Raw genomic sequence first — 13,033 nt, forward strand, 5'->3', positions numbered from 1 at the left:
TAATAACTAACATTAACAATAAAGCACAGGGGTTTTTTTAATAATACCAAGATATGAAACCTATTTTTACACATCAGAAAGAAGCACAAATGTTCCAAAGTCCATATTCACTAGTCTTCAACACAAATTTTACAAAACAGTACACCTACTGCATAGAAGAACATATAAAAATGAGACAACCTAGATGTCCACTAACTTATAACTGTAGCAACATACACTGTAATATTATATATATAATAATAATAAATTAATGAACTGTGGCTCCACTCATCTGCATGGATGGATTTTAACGTTTTTGAGCAAAATATCAAGTCATGGAAAAATATACAGTGTGACTCCATTTACATAAGATTCAGAAAGAGGCAAAACTAAGCAATAAAAAAATTATAAAAACAAAGGAGAATGATGAAAATTTAGGACAGTGGTTACCTCGGGGGGAGAGAAGTGCACGTGATCAAGAGGAGAGAGCGTGTCTAACAGAGATGTGAGTAACGTTCTACTCTTAGAGCAAGGTGGTGAGTACACGGGTATTTTATTACTCCTCCTTACACTGTACACATACTTTCCAAACTGGAGAAAATGAGGCACGAAAATGGTGACTGTATAGACAACTCTTTGAAAAGCACTGATCTTGAGTATAAAGGAATAAAAGAGTAGTAGATGGGAAGAAATGTGAATGTTTTCAGAGATTTTGTTTTGCTCTTGTTTAAGACATGCAGAGAGAGCATCTGAATGACAGAAAGGTTCCAGCAGAGGGGAGAGGCTGAAGCAACAGCACACGTGAAGGTTTGTTTGCCTGTGAAAGGAGGAGCAGCACAACTCATTCAGGCAGAGGGCAACAGGGAAAGCTACGAATAATGGGCACAGATTTACACAGTTGATGAAGGAAACGAGGTTCATCAGATACGGTGGCTCGCTCCTCCTCAATGAGGCTGAAAGGGGAAAGGCAGAGCTGGCTTTGAGAGGAAATTAGGGTATCAAGTGACAGTTTGGGGCAGTGAGACGTAACAACTGACCACAGATAAATGCAGGTGCTCCCTTGGGCTTTTCACCTTCTATGTTTCCCTGGCCTCTGTCTAGAATATGTTTTCACTTTCTTTTCACCTAGAAAATCTCTCCATCCTTCAAGGCTTCACCTCAGGTTCTACGTCCTTTGTGAAACCTGTTCTATTCCACGGCAATCTTTTCCTTCCCCTTTTAATCCTTACAGCACTTAACTATCATCGCTTTTTACTTACTCATAAACTATCTTACAGTAACTCTTTCGTGTTATACATGGCTTCATTTTTTTCTGTGTGGTCTCCCTAGCTACAGTTCTTGAGACAGAAATAACTTTTTTTTTTGGCACTGTGCTCCCCCTCTCAGAAATATAGTGCAGTCTCATACAGTAAACATTTAGCTGTTCATTGTTCCATTTTTAAAATACATCATCTACTTAAACAGAGACTCTTTTTTTTTTTTTTTTTTTTTTTTAAGATTTTTTTTTTTTTTTTTACAGAGAGAGATCACAAGTAGGCAGAGAGGCAGGCAGAGAGAGAGATAGAGGAGGAAGCAGGTTCTCCGCTGAGCAGAGAGCCCGATGCGGGACTCGATCCCAGGACCCTGAGATCATGACCTGAGCCGAAGGCAGAGGCTTAACCCACTGAGCCACCCAGGTGCCCCTAAACAGAGACTCTTAAAAGCAAAAGAAAAAAAAAAAAAAGAAGACATGAATAACTGAACTTTGAATCCTCCATGATTTTTTTGTCCCTGCTTCTGGTTTTCAATTTTTGGTTTTAGAATTTACTTTGTAGAAGCCAAGCTACATCCAACGTTAACACAAAATCAGTTTGATTTTTAGTATTTTTTAAACCAATTGTTTCTACTCATTAAACCATTAAAATTTTTTCTTTACAACTTTTAATATGTTTCTTCATGGAGGTAGTTCCTCCATGAACTAGAAAATGAAGCAGAGTATTATCAGCAAAGACAAATTATGTTAGGAATGCCATCTTGTGGTTGAGAGTAGTCCATTACATTACAAATCCTCTGAATAACAATCTTTAATTCAGAAATAAAATATCCAGTAAATTCACAAAGGTAAATCATGGTTAAAATTATTATTACTACAAGGAAAGAAAAGCTAGCTAGATATGTGTGCTTTCAATTTTGTGTGACTTCAGTTGCCAAAAAAGACAATGTTCATCGAAGAGAGAGACCACAGACAAATTACATTGGAATGGACTCCAAATAATATAGAAAAACTGCTACCTATACTATAAATATACTTCTATTAAGACTATTGAAGTACTCTGAATTTTGGAAAACTTTTCTCATGAAATAGATAATTTTACTTCTATATCTACCACTAAGTTATGTAGATGATTATATCCTAGATTTAAATTATGTGTCTTGATTTTCAAAATACATCACCGAAAGCACAACCATCCAAAAGGGATGGAGGAAAGGACAGAGCACTTATCTAATTTGGATGGCGCAGGACGCATATAATTAGTTGTAGTCCACAATGGGACTTGGAAGAGAGGTAAAAACACTGGCCCTGTATTAACAGATGAACTTACTTCTTCTTCCATACAAGATAGCCATTTGAATGATAAATCATCTTTCTAGTCAATAGAAAACCAGTAATGGTTACAGATGTATTACTTAACAACTATGCTCAAATATTCTAATTGCCAAGTTGAATACCAGACATTCTGATCCACTTCAAAGTAGGGATGAGGACGTGAAAACTGATGAATCCCTCATGAGGGCAAAACACAGCCCAGCACAAAGATCCATGCACTGTGCTACCGTTTTGACCTCCAGATTATAAGGTTCCAAGGAGCATGTGCAGGTACAATGTTCAGTTACAGAGATCAGGTTACTTGAAATTCCAAAAGATAATGGATCTACATGTAGATATATTTACGGAAAAATGAAAATGCTATTGTACTGCAGATCAGTGTCTGGGATTTATTTTTGCATGCCTATCACCAGGAAAAAAAAAAAAAAAACATTTTACTCAAAACATTGTTATACGAATTGATTTTGTATCAGTTTTTCCACCTGATTCTTCAGGACATTCACATCCGCTGCACAGACCTGGTACTCCATCTTCTTTTGCTGTTTCATTCTCTCTAATAAGGCTTCATGCGGCGGAGGCAACGCATTGTAGGAACTCAGTAAATAAAGCTGACTTGATGAAGCCTGGTTGATTTCTTTAATCTTTAAAGCCTGCATGATAGCAGGTGCAAACTTCGAGTAATGAGCCGTCGATGAGACAATCACTGGGCAAGTTTTGTCCTGCGTTCTGTCTGCAACCACTTTTGCAACAGCAGTATGTGGGTCCAGAATATACCCTGAAGTGTTGTAAGTGGAACGGATGGCTGCCAGACACTCTCCCTCGGAGCACCAGTCAGCGACAAAATCCTGCTGCAGTCTCTCCACCAGCATCTTCTCTATCTGGAAGTGATGCTGCTCTTCGAGCTGATTAAATAATTTTGTCATTAACTCGCCATCTTTATCAGCCATCAAGTGCAAATGTCGTTCCAGGTTTGAAGCTTTAAGAATATCGATTGCTGGTGAAAAGGTTTGTGTTAATTTTCTTTCCCTTAGGTCGTAGTGTCCTGTTTTTATAAAATCGGTCAAAACGTGGTTCTGATTAGAGGCACAAATAAATTTGCGAATAGGGATTCCCATCATTTTGGCATACACTGCTGCTAAAATGTTACCGAAGTTTCCTGTGGGAATACAGACATCGATCGGGCTTCCAAAGGAAATAAATCCTTGGCTAACAAGATCAAGATATGCAGAAGCATGATAAACTACTTGGGGAAGCAGTCGGCCCCAGTTTATGGAATTAGCTGAACTTAAGACTGTTCCATATTCCATAATAAGAAAGCCAGTAAAATCAGAATCTCTAAAAATTCCTTTGACGGCTGTCTGGCAAAAATCGAAATTGGACTTGACACCCACTGCCCATCCATTTTCTTTCTGACTGCCAATTATTTGTGCTTTCTGAAAGTCACTTACACCGTTCTCAGGAAAAAATGTGGCCACAGCTATTCTTCGCTTATCATTCTTACTAATACGGCTAAAACCGTTTAAGACCGCACTCCCGGTGTCTCCGGAAGTAGCTACAAGGATCATATAGTTGCAACTTGGTGGAATACAGTGTGCAAAAAGATGAGGCATGAGCTGCAAAGACAAATCTTTAAATGACCCTGTGGGTCCGTGAAACAACTCCAGGATGAACTGGTTGCCTGAGAGGTGTCTGACGGGGGCAATTTTTGAGCAGGCAAAGTTTTCCCCATAAGCAGCCTCGATCATTTCTCCCAGTCTGGCAGCAGGTACGTCAGCAGGGTGGATACACTTTTCCAGCAGGATCTGGGCCCTTTCTATGTAGGTGGCTCCTACAAGGCTTTTCCACTCCCCGCAGTTTAATTTCGGAAACTCTTTCTCAGGGACGAAGAGTCCACCATCAGAGGCTAACCCCTCGATCACTGCTTCGCTGAAGAATTTTGTTGAAACCTTCCGTTCATCGTCTTTGGGCCAAATGTGTCTCGTGGAAATGAACGTTTCTGAGTCCACATCTTGGTATCGTTTGACTGCACTGAGCACTTTATCGGCGACCTCCTCTGGGGAAGCCCCACTTTCACAGAAAACCCGGGTATCGTACCACTTCTTATAATACTGTCTTCTAAACTTCAGTAAGTCTTTCATAGGTGTTCCAGCATCCTGACCTACAATCCTGTCGATTTTCATTAATTTTAAGCGGCTGACTATATCTATCAGAGGTACATCCAGGTATACAATTATCCCATTTTTCTTCAGATGCCACATGCTAGCATCGTGCATTGGATTGGACCCCGTAAGGGAAATCACACTTCCAGATGTAGAAAAGTTTAACACGGCTTTTCCTTCCTCTTCTAAAAATTGCTCGTTACCAACATCCTGTAATTTTTCAGACACACTCATATTCCAGGTTTTTTCAAGGATATCATCATCCACATCTATGACACAACAACCTAGTTTCTGACCTATTATTCTGCCTACTGTTGTTTTCCCAGCACCAGGCGGTCCCATCAGGATAATATTTTTGTCTCCAACAAGAGAGTGGGTTGAGTGCCACGACTTTCTGAATTCTGCAAGTGCAAAGGTTCTTGAAAGAAACAGCTGCACATGTTTATCCGTTCTAACATGTATACTAGAAAAACATTTCTGGGCTATTTGTTTCAGATGCGGACATCGGTTAAAGTGCAGCATTCTCTTCACTTTTCTGCCCAAGTTAACCTAAAAACTGGCTTTAGCCCTTTTCAAAACATAAAAACAAAAAAGACATTTGGTTACTAATTTCAACAAACTTAAAATCCCAAATAGGACTAAAAATAACCACGTCCATGGTACATAAACTGTTCAGAAATCTTTCATATGTATGGGATATTTTTTAAAGTATTCAAACCCAAATTCTCATGTTACATATTATCCTTTTAATAATCTTTTCAACATCAAGCCCGAATAATCAAAACATTAAAAAATTGCAACTACAAGGCATGCTTTATTCAGAAAATGCCATATCATAGATGCTTTTTTTTTTTTAAAAAACCATACAAATCAGATTAGTATTTCTTTTCTCATAATGAAAATTGTTTCTTGGTTTATAACCCATATAAACAAGGATTATTTGGAATGCTATTTACTTACAATTCATAAAAGCTGAACAATATTCTTTATATTTAATTTCTAACTTTAGTTTTACTAACATGCTGACAGACTATCATGCTACTCAGAAATTTCTCATAAAATTCACAATAGGAAAGTAGAATATTTGCTTACAAGATGCTTAAATAACTTTCCAAACTATAGGGCAAAGGCATGGCATTTTCTTTCTCATGTGCCTTTTATAAGCATACTGTAAGGGATCATCCTTTTCATATTGAAGGCCTTTTTAAAAAAATCTAAAATGAAAGGTATAATATTATGCAAATAGTTAAGAAAATTGATAACAGCAAAGTCAAAGGCTACATGTCTCTAACCTTATCTGCATGAAACTGTCACTTTTGTTTCTGTCCTCTAAACATTATCAGTGGAGACATGTAATGCAAATGCCAAACTCTACAGTGACAGCAATTAAAAAAAAAAAACAAAACCAACTCCGGAAGGTTTCCAATGATGAGAGGAAATAATTATTGTGACTTCCAAAGAATCTCTGCAATTCCCCCATATTGCTCAAATACCTGTCTTTGGAAATGTACTCACCATTAAAACACAAACCTATGCCAGGCAAGTCAAGGTCTTCGTCATACATAAAATGCAATTTAGTAACTGCTGCAATGTTCATTAAAATTGACGAAAGGAACTCCACAGACATGTAGTGGAGCTTTTCACATGTTCTGCAACTAAGCCATGTTAAATATCAGATGGTATGCTCAAACACATTCTGAAAACTTTCACTGACTACTCTATCTGTGCTACTGTGTTCTATAATTAAACATTTAAACCATTTTAAAACTAACACTGAATTTAACTTACAAGTTAGATTAGAACTGTCAAGAGAAGGAGTACATTTCCTTATCTGGCTTTTCAGCTTGAATGTGCTGTGCTTAATTCCCACTGACTTGTAAACCATATGACACACAGGAACCAATCTGATGAAGAGTTTGTTGATGCTGAGGCAAAGTCAATCTTTGCAAAAAATGGAGTCTATAATAGAAAAATTTTCAAATTAATCATTACCGCATACAATGTTACAAAATTCCACACATAGACTGTTGTATTATTAAAATATCCACCTGAAAAATTTAAAGTCTAGAGAAAGAATGAATTGACCCTTTTCATGTTTCCCCAAATCTATTATTAAAAGATTTAAGATATACTGTTTTTTTTAACATCTGTGTCTTATAATGGAAAAGAAATTTCATCAAACAGTATTGAAGGAGTTTCTTCCACCAAGCAATATGAAAGACAGTAATATAACCAAATAAGAGCAAATATAAAATCTCTCACAATGACACCTGAAATTTTAATTACTTAACTGGATGTTTAGTGATGAGAGAAAAATTTAAATCAGTGGACTAAAGCTATGAAATGGGTGAATTACTCTTGTAGGTTTTTTTGTTTTTTGTTTTTAAAGATTTTATTTATTTGACAGAGAGAGATCACAAGTAGGCAGAGAGGCAGGCAGAGAGAGAGGGGGAAGCAGGTTCCCTGATGAGCAGAGAGCCTGATGCGGGGCTTGATCCCAGGACCCTGAGATCATGAACTGAGCCAAAGACAGAGGCTTAACCCACTGGGCTGCCCAGGTGCCCCTCTTGTAGGTTGTTTTATCTATCTGAGTCACTACATGATTTGTATGTAATAATATTTACCATAAAAAAGCACAAAGTGTCTGCTACACACAAGTATCCCTTGTCTATTTAATTGAGTTTATAATAAATCCAAAACACCTATCAAAGTGGTTGGCACATAAGAGTATTCTCATATATAGTCATATTATTATCACTCAATGACAATGGACCAAAAACATATAAATTGAATCAGAATATCTAGACTCAAGGCTAGGTGTATTTTTTCATGATTTGGTTAGTTTATAAGCCTTCAGAAAAATATGGGTACTTACCATGAACAAGAACTGTTTTGCTATATACAGTCTAATTCCTTCCCTGCCATAAACCAAGGATCAGAGAAGTATACACTTGAACCATATCAGTAATGTCTTTTATTAAACTGTATTCTAGTATAGTACTTTAATACCAGCTAGTTTTCTTGGAGGAAGGGGAACACTATAAAAACCACCTGATTCACGTGCTATTCAGGAGTGTGTGCTCTTTTTTAGTTCCCAGTGCATACCTTTCTACTGTCTGTAGTAGCAATAATTGTAGTATTACCTGAATAGCTGGTTGGTTTTTCTGGACATTGAATTTTTTAACTGATCTTTTTCACTTTGTGTTGGTTGCTACAATGTTTACCATCAATTCCATTAAAAGCGGAAGACTGTAACACAAACATTACGCATTGTTTGCATTATCTTTTATAATCTTAGTTTTCCTTTATTTTATATGAGTTAAAAATAGAAAATTATGACAGTTTAATTTAATTTAGTATATCATTTTACAAAATCTTCCTGAATTCAGTTGTTAAAGGGCTATAATATGTAACAAATATTGCCATTTTTTGAGACAAATAAAGAAGATGAATTCTACTTTAAGTAACATACTAAATTTTGTTTCATAACATTTTAGCCACGAATTAATTTTAAGGCTTCAACATCCACTGTAAGCAAACCAAAAGACAAGATGGAATAATATCTGCAGTATGTAACTTTCATCTAGAAACTAAGTCTTTACTTAGGAGGTAATACACTCAATTCCCATTATTCATGGTATTATGTTCTTTTTTTTTAAATTTTTTTTAAAAGATTTTACTTATTTATTTGTCAGAGAGACAGAGAGAGTACAGGCAGGCAGAATGGCCGGCAGAGGAAGAGGCAGGCTCCCTGTGGAGCAAGGAGCCCGATGTGGGACTTGATGTGGTCCCGATGTGGACCCTGGGATCATGACCTGAGCAGAAGGCAGCCGCTTAACTGACTGAGCCACCCAGGCGTCCCTCACGGTGTTATGTTCTATAAAGTCATCATGAATACTGAATTAGTGAAGAGTGAATATTCCCATTACTCCTAGGGGAAATACAGGGTTAGGTTTCTGTGAGCCTCAGGTCACATTTTTTGCCAACTGATCAATACATAGGCCTGTTTTATGTGTTTCTCTTTAAAGTCATTTTATATTTTTTGTATTATATTAGTAATTAACTCACCACTGAACAGCCAAGAACACTCTAACTTATGCCTGAATGAAGCTTATCTAACACAGATTCTATCTGTAAGGCATATTATAGCCTTATTACCTTAGGAACACTAGGCAGCACCTAGTCAGCAACCTGGGGGCCATTTTGAACAACAAAGCCACCAACCAGAGGCACAAAAATGTGAGAAGTGTGGCACTAACTCGAATGGGAGAAGGACACTTGTTTACAGTATCTGAGCTGAAACAGCAAGGCAGAGCACCATCCTGCTTGACCACATTTTAGAGCACACACATCAGGAGACTCCTATTTTTTACCACCGTGCGTGTGTCCATGAATGAATGCACAAGTTCTGCAAGTATTAATTTGGGCTTATAAATAAAGTTTAGTGAGTAGAATTCACAAATATGGAACCTCTGAAAAGTGAGCATCAACTGCATACCATTTTCCTTTACGATTCAAAGCCATGTTATTAAGCTTTTTCATTTACTTATATTTTAGTTTATGTATTTTAGTCTACTGGTCATGAATAAGCAATTTTTCTTCAGCCAAAGGACAAAGCTTTTTCAAATTAAATGGAAGTCAACCACAGAAGTCAGAAAACAAAAACAGTACTTAAAGACCAAATGTCTTGGCCATAAAGTACTCAGGTTTTACTGTATCGATGTTCTCAAGTATTTTTTGCAGAGTCAAGTTCTTCATGAAAACATTTTAGTCATACTCTCTAACTCCTTAGAGGTTGGAAGATCTGCACAACTCCATTATACACTAATGCTTTTTAAATAGGTTTTCCTACTGATCACTTATAGTGGGGTTTTTGATTCACTAACTCCAATGGATACTTTTTGACATAATAGACACGTGTCTTTCTAACAGATAAATGAAGAGGCTGTCAGTTTCACAGCAAAAATCTTAAAAAACAAAACCAGAATGTCCACATGTACAAAAGAATTCAAGTACTCTTTGGTCTCATGGTATAAAATTTAACAATTTTACTTCGGGAAGCTGATCAAAACTGAATAATGAATTCAAGAAAAAAAAGTACAGAAATCACTTTTTAAGTCACTTTTAAATTATTTCCTATGACTGCTAATAAACTTACATTTTTAAACCAGAAATTCCTATTAATTTTCAGCAACTTATTTACAGTGATGTTTTAAGGACACCACTAGATGATTGCTAATCAACTAAAGTCATACCTGTTATCAATGTTTACTTCCAAAATGGTCCAGAAGAATTCCATTATAAAATTACCTAGTTTCCAATTCCTCTGGGAAATTATCCAAATCCTATTTAGTCGGGATGATTTAGCATGTCACCCATTTAAAATATTTGCAACATACTATTTAAAAATTATTTCATGATGAGAACTGACTGTGGTTCACTGAACTTCTGAAAATATTTATGCCATGATTATGCTTGTCACCCTATATTAATGCAATCTAAATTTCTCAGAACAATGACTAAATCTAGTCCATTATCTTATGAAGATTTGCTGATATATTTTTAAAAATTCTTAAAAATGACTGTATTTTGACAGCGATATATTGTTTTCCAATACATAATAAAAAATGCAAATTTCCTAGGACATAAACTAACCAGGGGGAGGTAAAGTTCTGCTGCTCTGGACTATTAAGCAAAAATCTTCTCAACACTCCTTTTGGTCAGTCAGCTATGTGGAGAGGAACCACACACTCCAGTGTTCTGTTGTAATCAGAGGGATCTTACAATCAAAGGTAGAATTTACAAGTTTATCACTCATCTTTGCCCCTATCTTAGTATCAAAGCTGATTAAGTCTTTCTTGTTGCTCACCTTTTGCTATTAGAGATCCTCCTAATGGTCTTGAGTATTTAATTCAAAAAACTTTTTAAGTACCCTTTTTAATTCTCTAACTTAAAAATACATTATAAAGAATAACTCTTATTCAGGGTTAGTTTTCCTCCTAGTTGTCTTTTTACTATTCCTACCTAATCTCATTTTATTCATCTAAGTAAATTAGAATTAATCTCAAGCAAAAAACTCTAACTTGTACGTACAACCATTTATAGCAGGGGTCTGTGCAAACCCACAGGCCAAATCTGTGCAAAATTATAACCACCCTTTTTGTAAATTAAGTTTCATGAGAACAAAACTTTGCTTATTTATTTGTTCATCTGTTTTGTATTGTCTTTGGCTGCTCTTGAGCCACAACAGTAGAGCTGAGCAGTTTTGACCAAAACCATTTGACCTGCAAAGGCCTAAAATATTTATTACCAAGCCCTTTACAGAAAAAGTTCATGATCTCTGTCAGTATACCAATACTAATTCCCTGTGGGCATACTGGACATAGACATTTCCTTGAACAGTACTGCCATTTTTAGGGAATTATAAAAATTAGAAATATATTTTTGTAAACATGCTTTCAAAAGGCAAGCAGAATTATACATCAAGTATCTAAGGAAAAAAGTTCGTTTCTAAATAGTTTAACAACTTCATCATGACTGGAAACTAAATATACCATAGGGAGGAGATCATAAATTGGTATTTTTAAAACCATAATAAATATACTGACAACAGTGAAATTACTGTATTCAGTAACACCAGAAAGTCAAGACTAGCTGAGGTTGGTTGGGACTTACTAATTGGAGAAATCATGCTTTACCCTTACTGGCTCTTTTAGGAACTGATTAATATGAAACGTCCCAAAATGTTTATTCTTCATGAGAAAATGTATAAGCTTTGGCCAATGACCACCCACTAGGTAAATGGTATTATCATTATGAGTCCTTAGTTCAAATCTTAGCATGTATAAAGAGAATTCTTCTCTATACATGTTAAGCAAAAACAAAATACCTCCCCAAAACATAAACTAGTCAAAAGGGAAAGGAAAACGACAAAGTGGTATATACATAAAAAAAAATGTTTTGAAAAGTAAGATCTGATGTGAAGACCAGAACATCATCTCCAACGTGCCACTCATCTGAAATAAAATGCTCAAAGTCTGGGATAAAAATAAAAATCTTATCAACTGGGTAAGAAAAAAACTAAATTTATTCTTATTTAATGACATTGGCTAAGAGCCCCACATGGTAAGGATCCTCACATTCTGCACAGCCTTTTAAGTAGAAGCTAAAAGGTTAATGAAGCCATCCTACTGTTTTTCTCTCTCCACGGAGCACCAAAGCTGGTGTTGGTTTTTATCTTAAACTACCTCTATTTCCTTTGGGCAGTGGCCTCTGTAAGGCTCGTTTAGGCCAATTCCTCTTTCCCAACTATTGCCAAAATGTCTTTTAGAGACTCGGGATGGGGCAAAGGCTTCCGTATGAATTTCTTTCGGCGGCCATACGTGCATAAATAGGTACATGGGAAGAGCAGACGGTTCAAAACGAACAAAACCGCTTCCGAGAAGGCAATTTTCAGAAAGGGACACCATAAAAATGGACCAAAATTCAGGGGTCCATTTAAGAGGTTTCTCCTAGTTTCGGCTGCTTATTTAAAAAGCCTCAAGGCCACACGTCTGTGGATAAAGAGCTAAGAGGAGGGGCCCGACCACGAGGAACACAGGGCTGAGAGCGGAGAACCCGGGCGAGGGGAGGAGGGCGACGGGAGGACCGCAGCGCGACAGGTGGACGGGGCGAACCGGACTGACGGCGGGGGCGTGCGTGGGCGCGCACTCCCACAGGTGGCGAGCGGGGCCGCGCAGCGAGCTCCGGACAGCTTGGGGCAGAAGCAGCGGGGAAATGAGCGCAGACACGGTTGAGATGACAACCGAGCAGCGGGCGGGCAGGAACAAGGTGGGGGAAAGGCATGCAATGGGAACGGACCGTTTTCTACAGTTTACCCGTTCTTTCTCCTCAAATCACTCACCAAGAAAATCACACTGGGAAGACGGGGTAAAGGAAAGAAAATGGGGAGGAACGTCCAGGAGCCGCCAGTGCCGCCTCAGGACCGAGGACCACACCTCAGGGGCTCACCCACAGCCCAGGGCCAAAGAATTCCCTAGGCCTGACCCGCCCCCAACCCCGCGCCCCGGCCACTGCGCCTGCGTCAGTGAAGGCCTGCGCGCCAGCCGCCACACCCACGCGCCGAGCAACCCCACACCGGGCACGTGACTCTCGGTCCCCGCTCCACCTACCAGAATCCTCCGTGCTCCTCAGGCTCCTCCTCACCCGGTCCAACTCTCCACAGAGTCCTAGCGTCAGGGAGGCCTCAGCGGCTCGCCCCGCCTCCCCCGGGATTGACGCTTGCGCACAAGAGCCTTATTGTGTGACG

General features: G+C 38.0%; 1 protein-coding gene across 2 annotated transcripts; it reads right to left on the reverse strand.

Annotated features, from left to right (window-relative positions):
• Positions 1–1,685: 1,685 nt before the first annotated feature.
• LOC111155606 (threonine synthase like 1) lies at positions 1,686–12,665 on the reverse strand. Of its 2 annotated transcripts, XM_022515872.1 has the most exons (3): positions 12,629–12,665; positions 6,514–6,684; positions 1,686–5,293 (listed from the first exon to the last, which is right to left on the reverse strand). In XM_022515872.1, exon 3 carries the CDS (start codon positions 5,245–5,247, stop codon positions 3,016–3,018), a length of 2,232 nt encoding a protein of 743 aa, XP_022371580.1. In that variant the 5' UTR covers positions 5,248–5,293; positions 6,514–6,684; positions 12,629–12,665; the 3' UTR covers positions 1,686–3,015. The 2 variants fall into 2 exon arrangements, with proteins under 2 accessions (XP_022371580.1, XP_022371579.1); XM_022515871.1 differs by lacking the exon at positions 12,629–12,665 and having other exon boundaries at positions 1,704–5,293; positions 6,514–6,786.
• Positions 12,666–13,033: the final 368 nt, after the last annotated feature.

Source organism: Enhydra lutris, unplaced genomic scaffold, assembly GCF_002288905.1.
Source record: "Enhydra lutris kenyoni isolate GAN:26980312 unplaced genomic scaffold, ASM228890v2 scaffoldscaffold42, whole genome shotgun sequence".
Classification (NCBI taxonomy): domain Eukaryota; kingdom Metazoa; phylum Chordata; class Mammalia; order Carnivora; family Mustelidae; genus Enhydra; species Enhydra lutris.